Raw genomic sequence first — 25,643 nt, forward strand, 5'->3', positions numbered from 1 at the left:
CTCTTCTTTTTTCAGGTAGACCTTGTTCTGTAGCTGCCGAGCAAATGCTCTAGCTCTGAACCCAGGCCATACTCGGGAACAGCAGCAAGAGTGGGTGGCAGTTGGAGAGACAGGACTCTGAATTTATTTTCCTGGTTAACCTGTTTCATCAATCTGGGTTTGACTTCATCCTAGTGTTCTGACCTGTCATCCTCACTTCTGTATTCCAGTGATACAGACTTTACTCTGCACCCGATTTCGTAAAAGTTATTAAATGCTTCTTGAATGTGTATGAAACTGATACACCCTATTTCAACCCAGTCTTGAGAGATTCTCCTAGGTCAGTCTCATGTAACACCAGCCCATTGGCCCCCATTGCTGGGAAAGGCCTCTGCTAATTATCACTGTACAGTGATGTCATTCTGGTCTCCCAAGCTCCAGAACAGGAGGCCAAAGCAGTTTGGGGCTTTTTCTTACAAGCACAAAGTTAAAGTGACTTGCATAAAGTTAGGTTCTAAGAAAAACATTAAGTAACTTGCTATCACAAGAGAAGAAGTTATTAAGTAACTTCTGCGAGCATAGAAATAGCAACGTCCTTCGTCCTTCGACAGTTTTTCCTCCTGCCCTTACACTTCCCCGGGCTCTCCATCCCAGCCGCCAGGCGCAGGGAGCCATTCAGAACCGAGCCCCGTGTTCTTGGGCCCAGCTGTTTGCTGTGATGCTCCAGGGCTCCTTGTCATCCTCACCCCCACTCCAGCTCATTCCTTTGTGTTTCTTAGATTATTAGTTGTGTTTGGAGCACAAGCTTGAAGGTTTAAGGCACTTTCTGATTTGCAGTGTTGCCATTTTTTGGCACCGCTAGTTTTTTGGGACACACAGGTGTTGATCTCTGAATTGTAAGCATCCAAAGTCTGAATTGGATGAGAATATCTTATGGAATCTTTCTTTTTTAATGTAGGAGAACAGGATTTAGGCTTTTATAAGTTTTATTTGGTGACATTAGACACATAAAATAGGTTTGCAGCTGCATTAAAATTGCTACTCCCAAAGCTACACATACTGACCTGAGTACGCTGGTCCAAGGGATAGGTTTTAAAGATGTTGCAGAGCTCTGACAGATTTCCCCAAAGGCACAGACGTCGTTCATTTGGATGGGGAAGAGGAACTGACTTAGTTGTCTCCATGAGCAGCATCACTGATTGACACTCCTCCTCCATCCCTCCCAGCCCCTCATCCACCCAGTCCCAGATCCCACAGGTGGATGGGACATGGACCCTAAATTCAGGAGTAATCACATAAACATCACACGTCAGAGTCTGGTGACCCTGTCACCTGCATTACCTCATTTGGTCTTTTTTTTTTTTCATTTGGTCTTTTTAAAAATTCTTGGAGGGAGATCTCTCTCTCTCTCTCTCTCTCTCTCTCTCTCTCTCTCACACACACACACACACACACACACACACACACACACACTAGAGACTTCCGTGTCTTCCAGTTTGAACCTTGGTTCTGCCACTTAATAGCTGTGCGACCTCAAGGTAAGTGACCTCAGTGTCCTGATAACATTCAGATAGCATTTTGCAGTTTCTACACCTTCCACACTTATCCTCACAGCCCACTGCAGTGAGGAAGGCAGGGCAGAGATGATCATTCCATTTTTGTACATGGAGCTCAAAGGCAGTGCTTGCCTGAAGTCACACAGAATGTCAGTAGAAGAGTCCAGACTCGAGCCCTAGGTGCTGATTTCCAGGTTCACAGCTCTTCCGTAAAGAATCTCTAAATTTCATGTCTGAGAATGGACCTTGGCATCCTCCACAATTGTGTATGAAAAATTAAATGTAATTTTCTGGAAGGAAAAATCTGTATTCATCAGATTCTCAGTGGGCAGTATCGATGCCAGAAAATTCAGAACCACCATGTACCTCATGCAAACACCACCAGACCATTTGGGAAGTTGAATCTGCCTGTTCTTTTTTTCATCAAGCCACACTTTTATCTAAAGGAAAGCTGCAAACCCCGGGGGGGGGGGGGGGGGGGGATACAACTGTTGGGCTTTCTTGCCTTGAGCCTCCATCTGCATTTAGTGCTTCTTCCTCATCTCGATCTGCTTTGGAAGATGACCCCTAGCAACCCCCTGGCCTTACAGCTCCTCCCGGCTATATTTTGAAAGTGTGGCCTGAAAGGAAAAGCAATAAAAGAGACTTCCTCTCCAGTCTTCATTCTATTAACTCCTAGTTTGCACACTATTAGTTGTGGTTCTCAGTTTTGAGAGGTGATATAATGTGTGGCTAAGAGCATAACCTCTGGAGCCATGTTCCCTGGGTCCTGCGCTTACCAGCAGTGTGCCCTCGGGAAGCCACTTCGCCTTCTTGTGCCTCCACTTTTGGGCTAGAAAATGGAAATAATTACAGTAGTTGGTTGATAAGGTTGTGAAGATTAAATAAACTAACATTTAGCCATCAGTTAACGCATAAAGCAGTTAGCTATTCTCTGGTCTACAAACTCACCCGGGATTATAAAAGGAAAAGAAAGTGTGGGTGATGACAGTGACAAGTGGCCACTTATGGAGAAGGACACAGGAAATGTGAAAATGCCAGCAGTCCAGGAGTCCTACCCTGGGGCCCTGCAGGGATGGTTCAAGAGCCTTGCACCAAGTGTCACTGTTACAGCGTCCAGAGGCTACTTCCAGGCCATCATTGGGAAGGAGAGGGGAGGAGGCTAACTTGCTGAGCACTCAGGGTGTACCCAGGACTGTGCTCAGAGCATCACATACTTTACCACATGTAACCCCACAACAACCCTGTCCAATCGGTGATCTTGACCCCATTTGGAAGCAACAGGCTCAAAGAGGTGAAGTGTGACTTGCCCGAGCACCTAATAAGGGACAGAACAGAGTTTGGGGCCCAGGCCTTTGACTCTAAAGCTCCCGCTGTTTATGTCGATGCAGTGCCACCTTCCAGGAAAGTATGACCTTTTACCAAGGCATTTCCAATAATCACAATGATAACATTTTTTAAATGTTGATGGTTACAAGAATGGGTAAAGCCCCATTTCCATAGAAAATTCAGCCTCCAAAATAACTCCTCTCCAGGTTTTAGGCAACGCCTTTTGTTTTTAAGCACATACATTATTTAAGAAGGATCCCATAGCTTCTACCTCTTTGACATCTCCAAAGTCCATTCCTTCCTCCTACATCCGTTATCCCACCGGCATTTTTTCCCTCGGAAGACCACCTTTTGGTCTCTCACCTGGATTATGAAACCACATCCTAACTGATCTCCCTTTCTTCAGTCCCTCTCTTCGGGACCAGTCTCCATACAGCTGCCAGAAAGAGCTAACACCTGCCTCACCAAGCCACAGCCATGCCTCCGTACCCTCCATACCCTTCATTGCCCTCCCAAATAAAACCCAAACTCAGTCTGCATTTAAGACTCCCGTCATCTGGCCCCTACACCCCTTCCCGCCTACCTCCAGCCATGCCCTCAACACACATCCTGAGTCACCTGCAGTTTTCTGAAAGCATAAGCTTTGCATCCCCTCTGGCCTTGGACACTCTCCCCTCTGTTGCCACCAGACCCCTAACCCCTCCGTCCTTCACTTTGACACTTCAGGTCCTCCTAAGCGGTTTCCCTGACCCTCCCGACACCCTCCCTACCTCCAGGTTAGGGTAGGACACTTCCTCGACGCCCTTGGGTCGCGCTGGACCCCCGTGAATCATGCCTCCCAGCTCACGTGTTCCCCCGCCTCCCCCCGCAGACTGCGGCCCCCCCCAAAGTCCCTCCTCATCCTCAGGCCCAGCAGAATGACTGGTACCCAGTCAGCACACGCCTGAACGAGGAGCGGTGCGTGTGTGCAGGTGGTCGCTGCCGTCTCACGCCGCTCGCTGAGGAAGCCGACGGCAGAGGCGGGGGCGCAATCCTCCGCGGTCCGGGGCCCGGCCTGGCCGCGCCGTCCCGCGGCCCACGGCCACTGCGCCTTGGTGCACCGGAGCCGGAACAAAGCCGACTGGACCTGCCCGGGAGAGAGAAGGGTAAGGGAACCCGTGCTGAGCCCCGGCGAGCCCTGCACAGGCACCTGCACGCCGCTCTCAGTCTCTGCCGCTAGTGCCCTTGTTCACAGGGAGGGAGACTGAGGCTCAGAGGATGTCCCTGTCCGGAGACACCCAGCTAGTAGGGAGGAGCTGAGGTTCCGCCTGACCTGGGCCCGAGGCTCAGCCTAAGCCACAGGGAAGCGAACGTGGTAACGCCCCCCGGGGGGGGGGGCCTGAACGCCCCTCCCCTCCTCCCACTGCCCCAGGAAGCCCCTGCGTCTCCCTGCACTTTCCCTGCCTGCTTTCCCGGGAAATGTCAGCAGCCCCCGAGTCCCTTCCTCAGCCCGCCCCCCTCCTCTGGAACTCTCCTTAGGTGGGAGGCAACCTGAGACAGCTCCGATTTTGCCTGAGGTGCAACTCCACGAGGGTAAGGTCCGAGGGTAAGGTCCGAGTCCGTCTGAGCCGATGTCCTGTCCTCCCCTGGGACCTGGCCCTGCGCGGGAGTGGTGACAAATAGCTGTGGGCCCTTCAGTGAGCCGGTGTGTCGGTCGAGGGCCAGGCAGGAAGCTCTTCAGCCTGATCAGCGCATGAAGCAGGAGTTCTTAGTCTCCCCACTTTATTGGTGAGCAGACTGAGGACCAGAGGTTAGGTAACCCGCCCAAGGTCGGGCAGCGGGTAAACCGAGGAGCCAGGATTCAAATGCAGGTGTTGGGACCCCAGCGTTCAGGCTCCACCCGCTACTTCCCCAGGAAGCCTCAGGGACCCGGGCCAGGCTGGGAGCCTCCTCCAGTCCCTGTGGCGGCCCCTCGCAGAGCAGAGCACTTAGCCTGTCACGATGCTGACTGGCTCAGAGGGCTCCCTCTGTGGACGCTGACAGGTCTGCTGCCCGCCCTCCCCCCTTCGCCCCCCCCCCAACCTGGCACAGAGCACAGACCGGAAATGTCCCATGAATGAGTGAACTACACAACTGCCCTCTGAGATGGAACATATTATCCCTGTTTCATAGTCTTAGGGAGCTTAAATCATTTGCCCAAAGTCTCCTAACTACTATAGAACATACCCTGTCTATCTCCAAAGCAAATCTTTTTTTTTCTTCCCATCATGCACTTCATTAGATGTGCATTAAAGTGTCCGTTTTGACTCACCTACTCATCACTTAGGCTGGATTCCCAGCCTCTACCGTTGGCCCAGAATTTCCAGGAGGCAGTTCGGGCAGTTGGACAGACTTCTGGGAGAGATGAACACCCCCCCCCCCAAGGGGCTGCGGCCAGAGTCCATTCTGTAATAAATGGCACTGCCCAAGCCTGACAATCTGGGATCAGAGTTAGAAAATGTAGGCATCCTATAGGATGAATGAGCTGAGGTCTCCGGGGCCCTGGAAATGTTGTCTGCCTTCCTTGGACACACATTGGTAAACAGAGGCATAGTATTTTCCTGAAGAGTTAGCAGCAAGGAGAGTCTTGCTGAATCTTCCCTGTGTTGTGGGGTGGCAGGGGGAGGGGAGGTGTCTAGTGGAAACACATATAAAGGAAATCAGGTTTGGAGGCCGGAACTTTGCTGTGTTCCCAGAGCAGACTGCCAAGGCCCCAGCCAGATGGAACATCCCTCATGTGAATCATCATCTTCCTGCCTGGGTCTGCGTGGTCCTTTTCTCATCTCAGAGCATTTCCAGATGCAGCAGGTCTACCTCTCCTCATTCTACAGATGGAGAAACTGAGACCCAGAGCAGTGAAATGACTTGAGCAAGGCTCCCTTCTGGCTTTCCCTTCAGCCACACCAAGCACCAATGAAGTAGCATGTGCAGCATCACCTACATGCCTCAGGTGCCTGATATAAAAAACGGTGCATCTTCTACGTTTTGTACATGATACGGGAGGTCTTGGACACAAAGGGAAAGGTCCTATTCTCTGGCATGAAAGTACTGTACCATGGGGGCTAAGAACCCAGCCCCTGCCTCCGGGGAGTCCCACAGGAACCAGCAGGGCTATGGTGGGCCAAAACTAGCAGAGGCCCTGAGCAGACGTGGGGTTGCTGCCTCCAGAGCCTGGGGGTGGGCTCTGGTCTGTGATGCTCCTTTCTTACTGGCACAGTATCACTTTACACTTTATCACAAACATGTTCTGATTAACAGAGTCACTGAAAAGGGTGGTGGGAGAGAGCGAGGAGACCTAGGAAAGGCACCAGACTAGGAGATGGCCCCAGGCCTGCCAGAGGTCTCTGAACCACGACAGTCCAACAGAATTCTGATTCTAGGGGATCCCTGGGTGGCTCAGCAGTTTAGCGCCTGCCTTCAACCTAGGGCATGATCCTGGAGTCCTGGGATCGAGTCCCACGTCAGGCTCCCTGCATGGAGCCTGCTTCTCCCTCTGCCTGTGTCTCTGCCTCTCTCTGTGTGTGTCTCTCATGAATAAATAAATAAAATATTTTTTTAAAAAAAGAATTCTGATTCTGGAGGGACTTTGCAGATTACAGTTCAAGAGCAGAAGTCACCTCCTGTCATCCGCTCCCAGCTCCCCAGTCCTTTTTCTCAAGGAGGCAAAAGGGTACTGGGAAGAATAGTTCTCCCCTCTGGAGTGAAGGCAAAGAGAAATCACTCATTCAGCTCCTGGCTAACAAGTAGCAATACCCAGGATACCTGAGTGTTTACTACATGTCAGACACTGAGAGGGACTTCCCATGAGTTGTGTTGCTGAACCCTCACAGTGACCCCAGGAGAGCGTTCTTTTTCCTTCCATCTGACATAGGAGGAAATGCGACAAATGCGGGACGCCTGCCAGGGCAGTTTTCGGAGTGGCGGCCAGGCCCGGGGACAAGGGCGCTAGGGAGACAGGAGCGATGGTGGGAGACCCTTGCCGGGCGGTGAGAGTACAGTCCGAGGGGCACAGGGGAGCTGTTCGCGCTCAGAAGGGCGTGAAGAAGCCCCGAGAAAGGAGGCTCCCCGAGCATGCCAGGGCTGCCTGGGCCCGGGCCACCGCCGCGGGGCAGCTCTCCGCCCTCTCCCCTGAGCAGTAGGACCCTGGCGGAGTCACTGACTCCGTCCCCGTTCCCTCCGGTGGGAGCTGGGCGGGAAGACGCGAGGCTGTGGCCTCAGGGCAGACGCAGGGGCGCGGGGGCCACGGCTTAGCCAGGAAATGCGGGGGGCGGGGGGCGAGCGCTGCTCCTGCGGGCTGAGTGGGAGGCGCCGGGGCCGCCCCTGAGGGCCGCGGGCCGCACCCCCCCTGCGGGTGGCAGAGAAGCCTCAGAGTCAGCCCCTCCCCCCCCCGCCCCCGACCGGGACCCCGACCCAGACCCCGACCCGCCGGGAGGGGAGGGCAGGCCGAGGCCGGCGGGCAGGAGGTGGGCGGGGGGCGCGGCCGAGCGGCTAGGCCTCCCCCTCCAGGCCGGTCTGCGTTCCGCTGGGGGCCTGGGGTTGCGGGCTGCGGGCCTGGCGCGCGCCCCTTCACCTCGTCGTATCCCCCCCCCACCCCCACCCCCACCCCCACCCCCCGGCCGCTGCCGAGCTCCGATCCGTTCCCGGGGCAGGCGACTCGGCCAGGGTCACGCAGCGCTGGGAGGCTCCGGGTCGCGGCGCCCTGAGCCGAGCCCGGAATCCCTCTCTGCGAAGCCCTTTGGCGGAGACGGAGACCACGGGAGGGAAAGTGCAGAGACCACCCTGCGGGGCACGTGGTCCCCCAAACTAGGAGGCCCGCAAGCCGTTTGGGCCCTTGCACCGTGCCCGATGCGCAGACTCGCCCCTCTGTTCCTTCCTCCGCCGGGTCAATTCCAGGTCCTTCCAAACTCAGCTCCGGGAAACTTCATCTAAAATGGCTCAGCAAGGAGGCTGGGCTCCAGATAAGTAAATATACTATGATCAGTAACTTTCTTGTGCTCCTGTCCTTACCACTTAGACATTGTGAAAAGATGGGCAAAAAGATTCTGTTTATAATAGACACATAAAATACCAGAGAATGTGCTTAAGAAACAACTATAGGAACAAAATGACAAAATTTACAAAGGGACATAGAAGTCTGTGAATAACTGAAAGTCACACTGCGTCCTAGATGGAAATATCCCATATTGTAAAGATATATAGTCTCCCTCGAATTAATTTCTAAAAGTAGTTAAATAAAATTTCCAAAGGGTTTTTAAATTTTTACTTTCCCTTTGGAATCAGCTTTTAAAATTCTAAAATATTTTTTTCAGAAGACTGTCTTTCCAAAATAGCCAAGAGGATTTTGAAAAAGAAGAATCAAGATTCAGAAAGATGCTTGCCCTCCCAAACATTACAGGACTACAATAATTTTTGAGTAAGGCTGGTGCAAAAGTAAATCCCTCCTTAGAAGAGAAAGTGATGAAATGACCTAATGCCATCTGAGAATTTAGTATATTATAGCATATGGTCAGTGGGGGGAAAGGGTGGATCATTAAGTAGAGCTGTGATGACGGCCTAATCTTTTGGGGAAAAATTAAGTTACAAACTCACTTCACACTTTCCACCAAAATTAATTTCAAATGAACTTAAGATATCAATGTAAATAATTAGAAGGGGCTAATATAACCTATAGATGAATGTGCTCAGAAAAGTTGGATTTGAAAAACTCTTGGTAAGTATAATACTGTAAATAGAATATATAAAGAAAAAAATGACAAATTTGGTTACATAAAATTTTTTAACATTTCCGTATAAAAACTGGGTAAAACAAAAAAAAAGGAGAATGCATCATATGTTAAAAATAAGAGGATGCTACTGTCTTTAATATATAAACAGCTATTACAAATTAAACAAAGGAGAAGCTTTATGAGAAAAAAAACAATATATACAGATTTTTTAAAAACACAAGTGACAACACAGAAAGAAAAAACTAAGAAATACCTAAGGAAATGCAAATTACAATGACAAAAGATTTTTTTTTCCTGCCTGAATCGTCAAAGAATAAAAAGAAGAGTAAGATGCACTACTGTTGTGTGTGGTCGTTGACTCAACCTTTCCTGAGGGCTATTTGACAAGTAGCTATCAAAAGCCTTAAAAATAAAAAAGAAAAGAAAAAAGACTCTGACCAATCAATCTTACTTCTAAGAATTTATCCTAAGGAAATCATTAGGGAAATTCACAAAGAATGTTCAATGTAGTAATGTTTATTGTAGCAAAAATTGGAAACAAACAAAATACCTCTCGAGGAAATTGGCTAAATAAATTAATGTACATCCATACACCGAAATATTAAGCGATTTTTAAAGGTTATGTAGATGTCTTGATTAATATGAAAAAGATGTTTTTCGGGAAAAAAGATGTTTTTCGGGTTTGTATATAAAAGAGCAAGTAACAGAAAGCATATTATTGTAAAGGTACATATTCAGAGAAAAATTCCAAATGTACTTTGCTGAACTGTCCAAAATGTTTTATCACAACACGCTAATAATGTTTCCCCTTGGGAAACTTAGCGTCTCACCTCGGGGATCCCTCCCGTCCCTCGCACCTCACTCCTGCTTCTCACCGCGAGGTCAGGCTGGGTGACTGGGTCCCTAGTTGGTCAATGAGCTCTCCTGGGCCTCAGGCGCTGCCACTTACGAGGTGCCCGACAGGAATGAAATTAATGAAAGACCCCTTCTCGGTGCTTCCGCGAATGATTGATCAATTGAATGGAATCGAACCGACCGAAAACCCCTAGGACTGACCCTTCCCGATGGAACAGGAGGAGAGGAGAACCCCAAGTGCGGGTTCCTGTCTTCCTCGACGCTCAGCAGCCCTGTGACCCCGGGCTAGCTGGGTGGCCTCGCTGAAGCTCGGAGGACTCGCCTCTAAGACGTGGCCGTCGCAGCTCCCCGGGCCCGCGCCGCAGGGCACACAGCAGGCGCTTAGCGGGGCAGGGGCACGCAGGCGGCGCTCAAACGCGGAGCACGTCGGTGCGCAGGGCGCAGGGCTGCGCGCGGGGCGGGGCGGGGAGCCTGGCAGCCCCGGGCTGGGTCCGGAGAGCGGGGCGGGCGGGGGCTGCGGCGGGGACTGCGGCGGGGGCTGCGGCGGGGGCTCCCGCGCCCTCGCACCCGCCGGCCGGGCTGCGGGCCCCTCCCGCGCGGGGAGCCGACGGCCGGAGGCTGCGGCCGGGATCCCGCGCGGCCCGACCGCTGGCGGGGGCGGCGCCTCCCGGCCCGGGGCCGCGTTCGCACCTGTGCGGTGGCAACGGGACTCGCTCGCGGGGCGGGAGCCCGCGGATCCCTGGCTGGGCCCCGGGGGCGCGGCCGGCGCAGCTCCGGGAACGAGGCTGGAGGACCCGGAGGGCCCCCGTTGCCGTGGGCGGTGCGTGCACACGTGGGCCGTCCGCGCGGCCGCGGGGAAGCAGCGGACGGGCGGCCTGCGTAGACTCCTTCCCCGCCCCCGCCCCCAGCCCGGGAAGGAGCTCAGCCCCACTAACGGAATCCGGGGCGGCCGGGGAGGGCTGCGGAGGGGAGGGGCGGTTCCGACCCGGAGCCGCCGGTTTGGGGATAATTACTTTTAATGTCAGAAAGATTTAGTTTAATATCATCTCTATTAGGCCGCCGGGAGGGTAATTAAACGGGCCGCGCCGCAGCCGGCAAGCAGATGGCGTCTGCTCGCTCCGAGGCCGCGGGCAAACAGCGCAAAAGTCAGCGCCTCTCGGGGCCCCGGCGCCCCCCCCCCCGGCGCCCCCCCCAAGCCTCGCCCTGGGGCTCCAGCTCCCCGCACCCGCCCTTGCCCGGCCGGGGCGGGGCAGCCCTCGGCGAGCTGGAGGTGGGCGCCGCTGCTGGGAGCCCCTGTGGGCCCCGCGCCCGCACGGGAGGACGCCCAGCTGGGGGGCGGCGGGGCGCCGTCGGGGGCTCGCCGCGCTCGGCCCGGGAGTCTGGCTGCGTCTGCCCGGGGTCCAGCCTGCGGCCCTGGCCCGGGCGGGCTCGGGGAGCGGCGGAGGCCCGCGCGTGGGCGCAGGACCCCGGAGGGCCTGGCGGTGGGGCCCTGCGAGCCCAGCCTCCTGCCGGGGCCTCTCGCGCGGGGGCGGCGGCGGAGGTGCGCACACCCCCTGGGGCGCCGCGTGTAGGCGGGAGTTGGATCCCGGACTCCCGCGGACCCAGCTCAACGTGCGGGTTGTGTGTCCAGGTGTGAAGCCGCCGCACGGTGTGTGTAGGACGCAGACTGGGCGCCCTGCAGACACCCCCTCCTGGTCTGCTCCCCTTGGGGACCTGGGTGCGCATCAGGACCAAGCCAGGGCGGCCTGCGGAGGTCTGGGGGCAGGGGCCTCCACGCGGCTGCTCACGCCGCGTCCCCCCACCCAGGCCACAGCGCCCCCGAGCCCCACCCCCGGGGCCCCAGGACGGCCGGAGGCCGGGGACCTGCCGAGCTGCGCGCGGGGACCCCGGAGCCGCCAGGGGAGGCGCCCGCCCTCGGGCCAGGCTGGGTTCCAGGCGTGTCCTGCCCCAAGGACAGGGGGCTCCTCAAACACGCGCGGGACAGCGTGGGGTTCTCAAGGCCCCGTGGCTGGATTTGGCTCCCCCAGGTTCACCCCGAAGTCGCGGGGCCCCACAGCGGCCCGGCCGCAAGCGAGAAGAGGCGTGTCTGGGCCGCAGCCCTCCGAAGGCCAGGCAGGTTCCCATCGTTCATTCGTTGGGGGGTTAAAATGATTTCTGGAAAAGCCTGTCCAGTGTTGCCCCGGGAGAGGGCGCCTAGCGGGCGCGGGATCCAGCCCAGCTCTCCCGCCCCCGCGGCCGCCCGTCAACAGGGTCCCTCGCCCCATGACCTCAGGGCGTTGGCAGGTGGGGTCCGGCCTCCCCCCGCAGCGCACGGTGCCCCGCACCCCTCCCCGACGTCACCCCACGCGCGGCCCGCGGGGCTGACCCTTGCCCTCTCCCACGCTCCCGCCCGGCTCCAGCGAGCGCAGTTTTCTAGGAGCGCGGGCCTGGTGACGTGGCCGTCAGACGGCGGCGGGGCGGCGCGGGCCTGGGCAGCCTTGGGCCTGGGCAGCCTTCTGGGAGCTTCCGCCAGGCCCCTCCGCCGGGTCGAGGCTGGGCTGGCGAGGGCGGGGGCTGCGCCCCGAGGGCCCTGGGCCGGGTCTGCGCGCCCAGTACCTCCGCGCCCCGCGGCGCAGGCCGGGCCCCGGGGCCCCGAAAGTTCTCCAAGCATCAGGGAAACGTGGGGGCGGGAGTGACGGAGAGCGACGGGAAACCTCATTTTCCGCACTAATTAAGCAAATTTTCTGTAGTCTGAAGGAAAGAGAAGAGTGGAGAATAAGAAATGGGAGCGAGGGCACACTGGGCGAGGAAAGGCCAGGAAAGGCACGGGGGTGACAACTGGAGAAGGCAAGGTGGCCCTGCGCGAGGACCGCAGCGGTAATTCCAGATGTTGCCTTTCAAAAGGGCAACGAAATGCAGAACCTGTTACCTCCTCTGCAGGTCGGACTGTTCCTGGGGCCGTGACGTCAGTGCGGGAGAGGAAGGCGAAAGTTACAACTAGTCCTGGGGGTCCGTGGCGACCTCGTCTCAGGCCCGGAAGGACGGACAGACGGACGCGCATCCTGCGTTCAAGAGGAGCTGGGGAGACAGAGAGGCCACGCTTTACTTTCGTTTAAAAACGAAAACTAAACTTTTCGTTAATTCGGAATAACACCGACAGAAAGAATCCCCCCCGCCCCCCGCCCCCCGCCTACGAGAAATCGAGGTGCTGCGGAGGCGAGGACGGAGCAAGAGGGGCCGAGGGACGGGGTTAGCGGCGGGGAGGGAAGATGCGGGCGCGGGGAGCCAGGGCCGCCGGGAAGCGCCCCTCCGCGCTCCCCCGGCCCCTCTTTAAGAGCAAGAATCCTCGCAAGGCACACACTTACCCTTCCTGGTGCCCTAGCCTATCGGACATTTTTTAAGTGAAGGGCCCGTGTTTGAAAGGAGGCAGGAGGAAGCAACCGGGAGGGAGCACGGCCCCCACCGCCCCAGGCGCGCCGGACGTGGGAGCGCACCCAAGCCGCCGGGAGGAGGAAGGAACCGGCCTCTTGGCATTTATGCCATCTGCCCTCCTTCCCCCCCAACCCCCTCCCCGCCCCCCGTCGCCCTAATTGAATTGTCACCTGCCCCTATCCCGCCCCCGGCCACCAGGGCCCCTGGGGACACTCGGCCTGCCAGCGCCCCGGCCCCGGAGGGCGGCGCAGCCCAGCGCGGCCCAGGAGCGGGGCACGCGCGGCCCGGGACACGCGCGCCGGCCGCCGCAATTGGGCGCAGGCCGCACGCTGCCGGCGCTCGGAACCGCTCGCTCCCCATTTGCCGCGCTCCTCCCGGCGCCCCCCCGCCCCGCCCCGGCGCTCGGCGCAGCTTTTGGAGTTTCGAATCTTTCGGCCGCTGCAGAACGCGGGGCTCCCCGGGCGCGGGCGCGGCCAATCAGAGCGCCGCCTGCGTCCCCTGGCCAATGGCAGGCGCCACATTGTTGTCCCCGTCTGTCTAATGGAGCCCTGAGGAGCAACAATAGAGCGGGCGCGCGGCTCCCTGAGAGTCGGGCAGCGCCGGCGGCCGGGGCGCGGCTGTGCGCAGCGTGCTGCGCGCTCCGCGAGGGGACGCCGCGCGGCGAGGCCGGGTCGCGGGCGGCAGCCACCCGTCCCCAGCCGGGCCGGCTCGGGTTTCCGACGGAGGGCCGGGCTGCGCGGCGTCCCGAGGGGTCGGAAGTTCGGGCATGGTGGCCGCAGGAGGGTGACGTGGCCGGCGGGGACCCGGGCAGCCGGGGCAGCGGGAGGCGTGCGCAGCGCCGGCGAGGAGGACCCGCGCCAGCAGGTAGCGGGGCGCGGGGGGCGGCCGACGGGCTTCGCGGCCCCGGGGGCCTGGGCGCAGAAGCAGCTGAGCCAGGGACGGGGCGCGGGGCGTGGGGGGCGCGGGGCCAGGCCCCGCCGGGGCGGCGGGCGCGGCTCGGGCTGGGCCTGCTGGGCCGCGGCGCAGGTGGGACTCCGCAGCCAGCGCGGGGCCGACGCGCCGGCCAGCCCGCGACCAGAACGCCAGATTCGGCAGCAAGTAGGGTCCGCGGAGACCCCAGGTTGGGGAGGGCGTGTCTGCCGAGGCTGCCCCTAAACCCGGAGGGGAAGCCAAAGCCGACCGCCTCCCTCCTAGCAATACCTGCCTCTTCCCAAGGCGCCCTCCTTCCGACCGCCCCCGGGCCCCAGGGCTGAAGTCGTGCCGCGGCCTTTACTCCAACCCCGTCCCCCACCTTTGCCTGCGGGGTTTATGTTTTTTCTTTCCCAGGCACTTCTCTACCCCCCCCCCCCCCCCCACGTGTACCCCGAGACCCAGACATCCGCATCAGCTGTTTTCTCTGGGTTGCCCGGGCCGCAGGCTCGCCCCGACCCCGCGGCTTCGGCCTAGTTTTCCCTGCCCTCCCCAGGCCTGCCCGACCTCCCCTGCACACTCCTCTTCTGTCCAACTCCCCGGAGGCCCGCACCGTGACGCGTGTAGCCCCCACATTTCCACGGGTCCCTGGGGCCCCACGGCCTGACTTTGCTCCCGAGGTGTTTGTTTTGCTATCGGCCTTCACTGTCTCCTAGAGCTGTTCTTTCTGTTCCTGATTTGTCTGACTCTCCTGCTCCCCCCCCCAAAGTAAAAACTTCAGACCCAGCCCCCGAACTCTGTGCCTTGCGCGCTTTGATAGGTCTCTCCTCCTAGCCTTTCCACAAAACGTCACTTCGCCTCGAATTTTTCCTGTTTTGTCCTTGGTGTCACTCTGTTGGGTCAAAATTTTCCTTCTAACGCGAGTCCCATCAGACAAGCATTTCTCTCCACCCGTCTCACCCCAATTAAGCTAAACTTTGGGGGACAATATTTTCCTTTTCAAACCCTCGTTATATCCACCTGAACCAGTGACTTCTCAAACTTTATATGTCTTTTTCTTTATTTTTTTTTTCCAGCGGAACCGCTGATCCAAACGAAATCTTAGACTCAGCGCGTAAATCAGACCTAAGAAGAAGCGCTCTGGTGGGGACCGGGTGGGGGATCCGGAGGTTCCTGCTTCCAGCCGCTCGGCGCCCACTGGCCCGCGCCCGCCTCCCTGGCCGAGCCGCGTCGCCCCGGGCGCCGCTCGCCGCAAGCCTCCGCTCCTTGCCAGCGCCGTCCACGCCAGGCCCGGCCATGGAGCTGCGCTCCGAGCTGCCGAGCGTGCCGGGCGCAGGCACGGCGGCGGCGACAGCGCCGGGGCCGCCCGTGGCGTCGGTGGCGTCGGTGGCGGCGGCGGCGGCGGCGGCCGCGTCGCTCCCGGTGAGCGTGGCGGGCGGCCTGCTCCGAGCGCCGCCGCTGCTGCTGCGCGCGGCCGAGAAGTACCCGCGGACGCCCAAGTGCGCGCGCTGCCGCAACCACGGCGTGGTGTCGGCGCTCAAGGGCCACAAGCGCTACTGCCGCTGGAAGGACTGCCTGTGCGCCAAGTGCACGCTCATCGCCGAGCGCCAGCGCGTCATGGCGGCGCAGGTGGCGCTGCGCAGGCAGCAGGCGCAGGAGGAGAACGAGGCGCGCGAGCTGCAGCTGCTCTACGGCACGGCCGAGGGCCTGGCGCTCGCCGCCGCCAACGGCATCATCCCGCCGCGGCCCGCCTACGAGGTCTTCGGCTCCGTGTGCGCCGCCGACGGCGGGGGGCCCGGGGCCGCGGCGCCCGCGGGGACCGGAGGCGGCGCGGCGGGCGCGGGGAGCTCAGGTGAGCGGAGGCCCGGCCGGGGGGGGGGGTGGGGGGCGGGGGGGGCGGGGCGCGTCCTGGTCCTCGGACCCGAGGCCCCTTTCCGCGCGCCCGACCGCGGAGAGCTCGCCGCGCACCCAGGCCCCGGTTCGGGGCGCAAACACACAAACTCTTTCTCCGCTTTCTGAAGAATTAGCCCCGCTCTCCCCTGTCCCCGCGGGCCCCGACGTAACCGCGAGGGCCCCGCCTGCGCACCGCGCTGTCTCCCCGCGCGGAGACCTCCCCCCCCCCCGTTCTGCTCCTTGCTGCCGGCCGCCCCCCGGGCTCCTTCCCAGCCCTCTTGAGAGGCCGGCCCTCTCCCAGTGCCCCCGGCCCGCACCCCTTTCTCTAGGGGTCAGGGCACCTCTTCCTTCTCTCAAGTTGCTCCTGCTCCCCGGGCAACCGCCTGCGGCGCCCGCTCCTTCGGTCCAGCTTTCCCCGCTCGTGCCGGGTTTCTCAAGACCAGGAGCTCTCTCGCGTCCCTCCATCCCCCCACTCTTCGAAGCCCCTACTCCCTGCCTGGCCCCACCTTCAAGAAACTGCCGACTTTTTCTAGGGAGGGGGGAAATTAAGGCTGGGGCCATTGGGGGCCCTCTCAGCCCTCATCTTGGGAGTGAAGAACTTGGGTTTTAATTTCGCAGAGGGTGGCTTGGAAATAAGGGCTCTTATTTCTGCCGGCAGAAAGGCTTGGGAGCGCTTAGATACCGAAGGCGCCTTCCCTAACCAGCTCCGCGGCCCAGGGCCCGAGGGCGCCGAGGGCGGGGTTCGCTCTCGGGAATGCGGGTGCAGAGTGGGGTCCTCTGTGCAGTAGGTGGCTGAGGTGGAAGTTGTATTGTCTCCTGCTTGAACTCTGGGCCAGGCCACTTGTCCAGGTCAGGGCAGCCACTAGGAAGGGGGAATACGGCTGGGGGTGTTGGGGGTACAGATGTGCAAGAGGGGACCTGGACATTGAATTTACAGGGCACAGGTGGTCGGGGCTCTGGGTACGGAGAGAGTGTGCCCTGCGCGGTAGCGGAAGTGAGACCGAGTGTAGCCGGTCGGAGAGTTGCTGGAGGAAAAAAGAGGGGGGGGGGGCTGGAGCCCAGTGAATGAGGGTCATCGGGTTCGGAGAGGGAACTGGGGTCCACGGGGCTGATGTGCTGGGGGCGCCGTCACCTCCCCACCGCAATCGCTCCTCACATCCCCTTGTCTCCCCTCCTAGAAGCCAAGTTACAGAAGTTTGAGCTGTTCCCCAAGACGCTGCTTCCGACCGGCCGCCCCGGCAGCCCGCAGCCGCCAGCGGGGAAGCCCCTGTCGCCCGACGGCGCGGACTCGGGCCCTGGGACGTCCTCCCCGGAGGTGCGGCCGGGCTCGGGCTCGGAGAACGGAGACGGCGAGTCCTTCTCGGGGTCGCCCCTGGCCCGGGCCTCCAAGGAGGCAGCGGGGAGCTGCCCGGGCAGCGCAGGCCCGGGAGGCGGTGGCGAGGAGGACAGCCCGGGCTCCGCCAGCCCTCTGGGCTCCGAGTCCGGCTCCGAGGCCGACAAGGAGGAGGCCGAGGCGGCCCCCGCCCCCGGGCTGCCCGCGGGCCCGGGTCCCCGGCAGCGGACGCCGCTGGACATCTTGACGCGCGTCTTCCCGGGCCACCGGCGGGGCGTCCTGGAGCTGGTGCTGCAGGGCTGCGGCGGCGACGTGGTGCAGGCCATCGAGCAGGTGCTGAACCACCACCGCGGGGGCGTGGCGGCCGGCCTCGGCCCCGCCGCGCCCCCGGACAAGGCCGCGGTGGCCGCGGACGACGCGTGGCCGGGCCGCGTGGACGCCGCCGCCGGGGGCCCCGGGCTGCCCGCGCCCCTGCAGGCCGCGCCCGCCGCGCCGCCGCACCACAGACCTCTGCTGGCCGGGGCCGTGGCGCCGGGGGCGCTGGGCTCGCTGGGCAGCCGCTCGGCCTTCTCGCCGCTGCAGCCCAACGCCAGCCACTTCGGCGCCGACGCGGGCGCCTACCCGCTGGGCGCGCCGCTCGGCCTCAGCCCCCTGCGCCTGGCCTACTCGGCGGCGGCGGCGCACAGCCGCGGCCTGGCCTTCATGGCGCCCTACTCCACCGCCGGCCTGGTGCCCACGCTCGGCTTCCGGCCGCCCGTGGACTACGCCTTCAGCGACCTCATGCGCGACCGCTCGGCCGCCGCGGCGGTGCACAAGGAGCCCGGCTACGGCGGCGGCCTGTACGGCCCGATGGTCAACGGCGCCCCCGAGAAGCAGTAGGCGGGGACCCCCCCCCCCCCCCGGGCGCCCTGCGGCCTCTGCCCAAGGGTGGTTGTCGGCCTCGTTTCCGAAGGTGGGTGGAGGGCTGAGCGGAAGGGGGCCGGCGGGCCAAGTCAGAGGGGCGCGGCCCGGGGTCACCCGCCGCCCCGCCAGGCGCCTGCAGCCCGTGGAGGCGGCCAGGGAGGCCGCAGAGGCCGCGCCGCCCGCCCGCGCCCCCCTCCGCTCCCCGCCGCGCAGGATGCTCCGCAGTCTGTCCTCTGTCTCCCTCTCCCTATTAAATTTTTTTTAAAAAAAATATTCGCTCTAACAAATATAAATTTAGGATGTATAAATCTCTTGGCACTGAGTCGAATCTTTGGGACACATTATATATCGATATCAAATGTAAAAAAAAAAAGGAAACAAGTTCTAAGGTGCACTTTCCTCGTTGCGGTATTTGTCGCTCTCTTTGTTGCTTATGCCAATAAGCATGGGTTTCCTTGGTGCAGTGTGAGTTTTTATATATGTATAAATCTATATATAATCTATACATATATATATACAAGCCAGTGTATAATGTTATAAAATGGAATTCTAAGTTATTAATTGTAATCTGTAGGTGATCTCGGTATTAACGTGAAAATATTGAAAAAACAAGCAAAAAAAAAAGGACAAAATGGAAAACAGTAGACTATGCGCGCATTGTACTTATCAGGTTTTATAGATTAAATATATTGTGAACTCGGGACAATCCTGCCCCCGCGCTCTCGCCTGCGGCCGCGCGCCCGGCGGTGGAGCAGAGCCGGAGGCCGCAGCCGCCGGGCCCAGGGCCGGCCGCGCGGAGCGGCTGCTTCGTGTTTCCCTTCGCATAGACAGGAGCTAGAAATAAATGTTATTTTCTAAGTCAACAGCCCCGAATCCCGTCCCGCTCCTCGGGCGGCCGGCTTGGAGAGGCGTCGCTGTCCCGTCGGGCGCGCTTGGGGTCCAGAGCCGGGGCCCCGCGCCCCCCCCCGCCCCCGCGCGACCAGGACCCAGGCTCCGCGGCGCGGGCGGCCCCGACCCCGAGCGCCCGGGCCCCTTCTCCGCGGGCCGCAGATTTGGACGCAGCCCGGGGGCGCGCCGCGCTCCCCTGCCCCGAGCTGGGGCCCGAGGCGGCCCGACGGGGGCTGGCGGCCTGGGGCGGAGGGGCGCCGCGCTCGCCGAGGCAGGTGATCGGCAGCCGGTCCCCCCCCCCCCGCGGGGCGCCGTCGAGGCTCCCGCCGACCCCCCCAGGCCCCCTCTCCGGAGACGCGGCGCTCCCTCCCCTCGTCTGGCCGGCGACTTCCCAAAGTAAACTTCGGGGCGGCTCGGGTTCCGCCAGGCGGTGAAACTTAATAGCAGGACAAGAAAACGGTTTAATAAAGAAGGGCTTTAATAGGGAACTAATTTGATTGAGTTGCCTAATTCCACTTTAATTGGAAAGGGGTTTGGCTGTTTGGTTATAAAGTGCGAGGGTGACGATGAGCCGGAGGTGGGGGAGAAGCAGCGAGAGAAGAAAATGGGGGCAACAGAGAAGGGGCGCGAGAGGGGAAGGAGGTAGAAAGGAAAAGGGGAGAGTGGAGAACGAAGAGGGAAGAGTTTGTAGGAAAAAAAAAAAAGAGGAAGGCTAGAGAAGCGCTGGAGCTTCTGGAAGCTGGGCGTTCTCGCCCTTCCCACGCTGCCCGCTGCGCCCCCGCGGCCCCCGCTCGCCCAGGGTCCAGCCGCGCGGTCCTGGCCTCCGCCCGTCCCCGTCCGAGGGGACCCGAGCCCACGCTGGGCTCCTGGTTGCAGGAGGGACCCTCACGGAGTCCCCCGGAGCCCCAGGTCTCCTGCAGGTGCTGACGCGGGCCCCAGGGGTGGGCCTGAGGGCGCAGCCCCCGCCCCGAGACACCCGAGCTTCCTAGAGTTCAAGAGGAGTACCTCACCCTCAGCGCAAACCCGGAATATCCAGGGACTCGCTCGTCATTCGGTCCATTTTACAAAGGAGGAAACTGAGGTCCGGAGTGGTCTGTGGACTTGTCCAACCCTCCGGGGATCCCAGACCCCCTTTCCTCTGCACTGTCCCGGTGGACTTCCTGCTCCTGCCCGGGCTGGGTGGGGGCCCCGCAGCACCCCCTCCGTGTGCCCCTGCGGCTCAGAGGGGAGGCTGTTGCCCCAGCTTGGCTTGAGCGCACAAGGACTGGGGAGTCCCGCTGCCCCCGCCCTGTGCCCCTCGCGGCCCAGACCCGCCTTGGAACCCCAGGGCTGCCGGCCCCACCCCTGACGCCTGCGGAAGCCCGGCACCGGCACAGGCCCCACCGAAGCGCCCACTGCGCCGTCAGGGAGACTGAGGCTGACTGAGACCGACAGTGACGACCCAGGGTTGGTATTCAGGTTCCGAGGAGTCAGAATCCGAACCCAGGACGCTCAGGCCAGTTGTTAGGCGGCCGTGGTGAGAGCGGGGCTGGCCTGTGGGCGCCTCCGTGGCGGAGCAGCCCTGGGATTCCAGGTGTGGGAGGCCGCGCGGCAGCGCCTCTCCTCGGTGGGTGGGGGTTTTCTCCTCGTTGCCAGGGCCCGCAGTTCTCTCCAACCTTCCGCCAAGTCCGGGGAGCTGCCCCGGCCTGGGTACTGGGAGGACCTGGGCGGTGGTGGGGAGCTGGGACTATTGTAGTCATTAAAACTTCCTTTCTGCCTCCTCCTCCTCCTCCTCCTCCTCCTCCTCCTCCTCCTCCTCCTCCTCCTCCGTAGCAACAGCAGCAGCTACACACTCCTGAGTACCTACTGTGTACCAGTCTCCGTACACAGCACATTCCGCACAGGCTCCTGCTCAGTGGGGGAAAAAGAAACCAGAGCTGGGATCCGGGCTCTGTTCTGGTGCTTTATTCATTCACAGATTATTACTTCAGTCAGCAAGTGTTTCCTAAGTACTTAGTGTGTGCCAAACCCACTTCTAGGGGCCTGGGAGACATGAGGTGGGACACAGGCACGGGCTCTCCGCCTGCAAACTTCACAGTGCGTGTGTATGGGCAGGTGGAGGGAAGCAGCTAAACAGGCCAGGAGGCCGCCCAGGGACAGAGGAGTTAGGGCACCTCGCCTCAGCTGCTGTGAGGACTGACGGAGAGATGCCTACAGTGCTTTTAGCTCAGTGCCTGATTCACTGTAATGCTCAGACACTGGTGTGGGTATGGTCCCCTGTCACAGAGGAGTAACCAGGTCAGAGGGCTCGAGTGACTGGAGCAAATTCCCTTCATAAATCCTCTAACATCTCTCAAGTTATAGCGGGTGCCCTGCCCTGAGCAACAGGTCACAGAAGGGTCAGCAGATGGGAGAAAGTGGGTCCTGGAGATGCTTCCCAGGGGAGGGGAGGTGGCAGCTGAGTCCTGAGGACACCGGTGAGGGCAGCATTGTGATCCATGGCAAGAAGTTGGTGGCGGAAGAGCAGGTGGAGAAGGAGGAGGTGGGGACAGGTTATGATGTTGGACAGAAGTCAGAGATCAGATCCAGGGAAACCTCACGCTCTGTGGTAAGGGGCCTGGGTTTCAGAGTGAGAGGACTGGGGGCCAGGACAGCGTACTGCTGAGACCTGCGTTTGGACAGGATACATTATTAAGGGGATGCCAAACCCATTTAAGGAGGAGTCATGGGGATCCCTGGGTGGCGCAGCGGTTTGGCGCCTGCCTTTGGCCCAGGGCGTGATCCTGGAGACCCGGGATCGAATCCCACGTTGGGCTCCCGGTGCATGGAGCCTGCTTCTCCCTCCGCCTGTGCCTCTGCCTCTCTCTCTCTCTCTGTGACTATCATAAATTAAAAAAAAAAAAAAAAAAAAAAAAAAAGGAGGAGTCATGAAGATGGTAGCACCAAAAAATGAGCAGTGGGAACAGGGACAGAAAGGGCTGACTTCAAGAACTCTTGGGAGCCAGACCCTCCACCCTTGATCCAGTGAATCCTGGGGGGAGGAAACCAAGAGGAGGGCTTGTGGATAATCACCAGGTATCTGGGCTTCTTGACCCTTTGTGGGTAACAGAATTATGGGCCCCTGGAGCAAAGACAAGATTGGAAGGTGAGGAAAGAATGTCAGTGTTCAACATACAGAATTTGAGAAACTTATGGGGCTTCTAGGTGTGGACACCAAAGGGTAGAAAGAGTCAGCTTGTGGGTGGCAGCAGGGCCTTGAGAGGTATGAAGTGGCCCAACCCTTTCCTCACACTGGACAAAGGACTTCTTTAGTGGAGGCCACAGGCCTGGGAGTAGGGGGTTGTTGAGACCCCAGACATTGAAGTTCTACATCTCACCTTTCCAGTTCATTCCAGGAAGCCTGGTCTCTGAAAATCATTCTCTTAACATTTTGCCCCCTGTGAAGGTCATTGTCCTGAAGCAGGACCCTGGGCAGCCTGTCTCTGGCTTTACTGTGTCACCAATGAAGCTTAAACCTCAGGGGTCCCCACCGTGCAGGTCCCTTTCAAACTTCCTCTGCTCTCTACTTCCTAAGGCTTTAGCTTCAGTGGCTTTCTGCCCTTTCCCCGCTTGTCCATCCCAACCTCACCATGCCCTCTGAGCTCCTCAGAGTCACCTAACAGACCATGCACTTTCCTGCATCTTTGCCCATGTAAGTCCTGCTTGGAAAGCCTTACCTTTTTCTTCTATTTTGAGGACCATCCTCACTTGTCCCAAGGCCCAGTGACAACAATGAAACTTAAAGTTCACGACTCTTCACTTGGAGAGTAAGATGGTGGTGGGGTAGGAGGACCCTAGGCTTACCTCTTCCCACAAATACAAGAGGCCACATCAAGGAAGGTAGGAAGTGTAGAGATGCAGCTTGGGAGACACAGGGAGAGTGGCTGCTGCCCCAGGGAGGGAGCCATGGTCACAGAGAAAGGCAAAAGCCAAACTAGCACACAGAGGAGTACAGGGGGAAAACAAATCCCCATAGCAGTTGGCTTGGAAAGCAAGAGGACCTGAATTTCATGAGTTCTTGCAACCAGCAGGGCTTAAAGCCTCAAGTTTTAAAGGTCAGTGTGCTTGGCTCTAGGAGAGCCTGGAGGCAGTTCTTGCTCTTGAAGAAAAGGCAGAACAAACAGCCTGTGGACATACTGCTTGGAAACAGTGATTTCAAGAGTGCCTGGAATATACAGTGGAGAGGTTATTTGCTCATCTCAGAGCATGGCCCCAAGAGGCAGCTGTCATGAAAAGACCCCTCTGGGAATAAAGGAACTAGCTGGCACCATTTCCCTTCCCTGCCCCTCAGCATAAACAAAGCAGCACCAACACTCACTACCTAACTTGCTTACACCAAGCCCTGCACCCCATGCTTCAGAAGAACCACCTTTCCCAGTTTTACTTGCCTTGGCCCAGTATGGCAGGGCCCCCTCAAGCAGAAGACTGGCCCAAACCCCTGCCAACACCACATCTCCTGACCTGGAAGTTTTGTGAGGCCTTGGTTCTGGTGGCAGTGGCAACAGGTATTATTTCACAAGCAGACAAGAGCACACCTAGTGATAATGTGCCACACACAGGCCAGGGACCAAACACTGTGTACAACAGTCAAAGAGAACTGCAGCAGACCTCTGGCCTGAAGAAAAAAGTGGCCAGGACACAACAGCAGAGTGCATGCAGCACACATTGGAGAACCTGTGGAACAGAGGACATGCTACAGGGCACTACAAGACCTCTTCTTCAGAAGGCTGTTAACCTCAGGAACAGGAGACATAGGGCAGCCCTGGTGGCTCAGTGGGTTTGGCGCCACCTTCAGTCCGGGGTGTGATCCCCGGAGACCTGGGATCGAGTCCCACATCAGGCCTGCTTCTCCCTCTGCCTGTGTCTCTGCATCTCTCTCTCTCTGTGTTTCTATGAATAAATAAATAAAATGTCTTAAAAGAAAAAAGGAACAGGAGACATAGCTGACTTTTCCTAATGCAAGCACAGAGACTTAGACAAAATGAGAAGACAGAGGAATCTGTCTCAAATGAAAGAATAGGACAAGGCCACAGCTGGAGATCTAAGCAAAACAGAATTAAGTAACATATCTGAATGGAGAATTTATTTTTTTATTTTTATGTTTTTAAGATTTTATTTTATTTTTTTTCAAGATTTTATTTATTTATTCTTGAGAGACGCACACAGAGAGAGGCAGAGACACAGGCAAAGGGAGAAGCAGGCTCCAGGCAGGGACCCTGATATGGGACTCGATCTCGTGACTCCAGGATCATGCCCTGGGCCAAAGGCAAGCACTAAACCGCCGAGCCACCCAGAGATCCCTATTTTAATTTTTTTATTCTTAAAATGAATTTATTTATTTTAAGTAGGCTCCACATTCAGTATGTGACTTAAACTCATGACCCTGATATCAAGGCCTGAGCTGAGATCAAGTTGGACTACTTAACTGAATGAGCCACCCAGAGGCCCTAATATTTTATTTTATTTTATTTTTAAAAAGATTTATTTATTTATTTATTTATTTATTTATTTATTTGAGAGAGAGAGAGAGAGTTTGGGGTGGGCAGAGGGAGAGAGAGAATCCTGAAGTAGACTCCCCACTGAGCACAGAGCCTGACTTGGGGCTAAATCCCAGGACCCCAAGATCATGACTTGAACCAAAACTGAGAGTTGGCTGCTCAACTGACTGAGCCACCCTGTCACCCCAAAGATTTTATTTTAAATAATTTCTACACTCAATGTGGGGCTTGAACTTACAACCCTGAATTCAGGAGCTATATGATCTATTGTCTGAGCCAGCCAAGCACCCGCCTGATGGAGAATTTAAAGCAGTGATCATAAAGATACTCACTGGACTTGAGAAAAGAGTGGAGAGCATCAGTGAGACCATTAACATAGAGATAAGGGACAACATAGCAGAGATAAAAGGCTTAATAAATGAAATGACAAACATGCTTAGTGGAATGAACAGCAGCCTAGAAAAGCAGAGGAAAGAATTAATGACCTAGGAGACAGAGCAATGGAAACTAATCAAGCTGAATGAAAGAGAGAAAAAATTATGCAAAGTGAGAATAGATTTAGGAAATTCAGTGACTCCATCAAACATAATAAGATTTGTGTTGAGGAGTCCCAGAAGATGAAGAAGAGAGAAAAAGGGCCAGAGTATTTATTTGAAGAAATAATGGCTGAAAAATTCCCTAATCTGTATAAAGAAGCAGATATCTAGATCCAGGAGGCACGGAGAACCACCAGGACATATTGTAACTAAAACCCAAAATATAGGGACACCTGGGTAGCTCAGCAGTTGAGCGTTTGCCTTCAGCTCAGGGCGTGATCCTGGTCCTGGGATCAAGTCCTATGTCAGGCTCCCTGCAAGGAGCCTGCTTCTCCCTCTGGCTATGTTTCTGCCTCTCTCTGTGTGTCTCTCATGAATAAATAAGTAAAATCTAAAAAGAAAAACCCAAAATATAGTTATAAAGAAAAAATATTAAAAGCACCAAGATAAAGGAAGACAGTTACATACAAAGGAAATCCCATAAGGCTCTCGGTAGGTTTTCCAGCAGAAACTTTCTAAGCCAGAAAGGAGTGGTGAATGGGAAGAACCTGCAGCTAAGGATACTCTATCCAGCAAGGTTACCATTCAGAATAGAAGGAGAGATAACGAGTTTCCCAGACAAACTAAAACTAAAGGACTCAATGACCACTAAACCAATCCTGCAAGAAATATTAAAGGGGAACCTTGGGTGGAAAAGAAAGACCAAAAATGATGGTATGAAGGTAGGAAACAAAAAAGCAGTAACAATGAATATTTCTGTAAAAAAAATCAGTCAAGGAACTCACAATATA

The 25,643-nt window shown here is 58.0% G+C and overlaps 2 protein-coding genes across 2 annotated transcripts; one reads left to right on the forward strand and one right to left on the reverse strand.

Annotated features, from left to right (window-relative positions):
* Window positions 1–562: 562 nt before the first annotated feature.
* On the reverse strand, window positions 563–13,234 carry LOC140594100 (uncharacterized). The gene is made up of 3 exons (XM_072722473.1): window positions 13,045–13,234; window positions 12,372–12,520; window positions 563–3,990 (listed from the first exon to the last, which is right to left on the reverse strand). The coding sequence occupies exons 1-3, from the start codon at window positions 13,232–13,234 to the stop codon at window positions 3,694–3,696; spliced, it is 636 nt and encodes a 211-aa protein (XP_072578574.1). The 3' UTR covers window positions 563–3,693.
* Window positions 13,235–14,238: 1,004 nt separating this feature from the next.
* DMRTA2 (DMRT like family A2) lies at window positions 14,239–17,985 on the forward strand. Its single transcript, XM_072724025.1, has 2 exons — window positions 14,239–15,635; window positions 16,855–17,985. The coding sequence occupies exons 1-2, from the start codon at window positions 14,831–14,833 to the stop codon at window positions 17,886–17,888; spliced, it is 1,839 nt and encodes a 612-aa protein (XP_072580126.1). The 5' UTR covers window positions 14,239–14,830; the 3' UTR covers window positions 17,889–17,985.
* Window positions 17,986–25,643: the final 7,658 nt, after the last annotated feature.

The sequence above is a fragment of the Vulpes vulpes genome, chromosome 10, assembly GCF_048418805.1.
Source record: "Vulpes vulpes isolate BD-2025 chromosome 10, VulVul3, whole genome shotgun sequence".
Lineage (NCBI taxonomy): Eukaryota > Metazoa > Chordata > Mammalia > Carnivora > Canidae > Vulpes > Vulpes vulpes.

Excerpts from the sequence above, each read along its gene's own strand:
- LOC140594100 (XM_072722473.1), bottom strand. The coding sequence starts at position 13,234 with ATGGGGAGCGAGCGGTTCCGAGCGCCGGCAGCGTGCGGCCTGCGCCCA. Across the intron at positions 12,521-13,044 it reads CGGGGGCGGGATAGGGGCAG|CTCCTCTTGAACGCAGGATG; the intron begins GTGACAATTCAA and ends CTGTCTCCCCAG. Across the intron at positions 3,991-12,371 it reads CAGTCCGACCTGCAGAGGAG|GTCCAGTCGGCTTTGTTCCG; the intron begins GTAACAGGTTCT and ends TCTCCCGGGCAG.
- DMRTA2 (XM_072724025.1), top strand. The coding sequence starts at position 14,831 with ATGTCTTTTTCTTTATTTTTTTTTTCCAGCGGAACCGCTGATCCAAAC. Across the intron at positions 15,636-16,854 it reads GGCGGGCGCGGGGAGCTCAG|AAGCCAAGTTACAGAAGTTT; the intron begins GTGAGCGGAGGC and ends CTCCCCTCCTAG.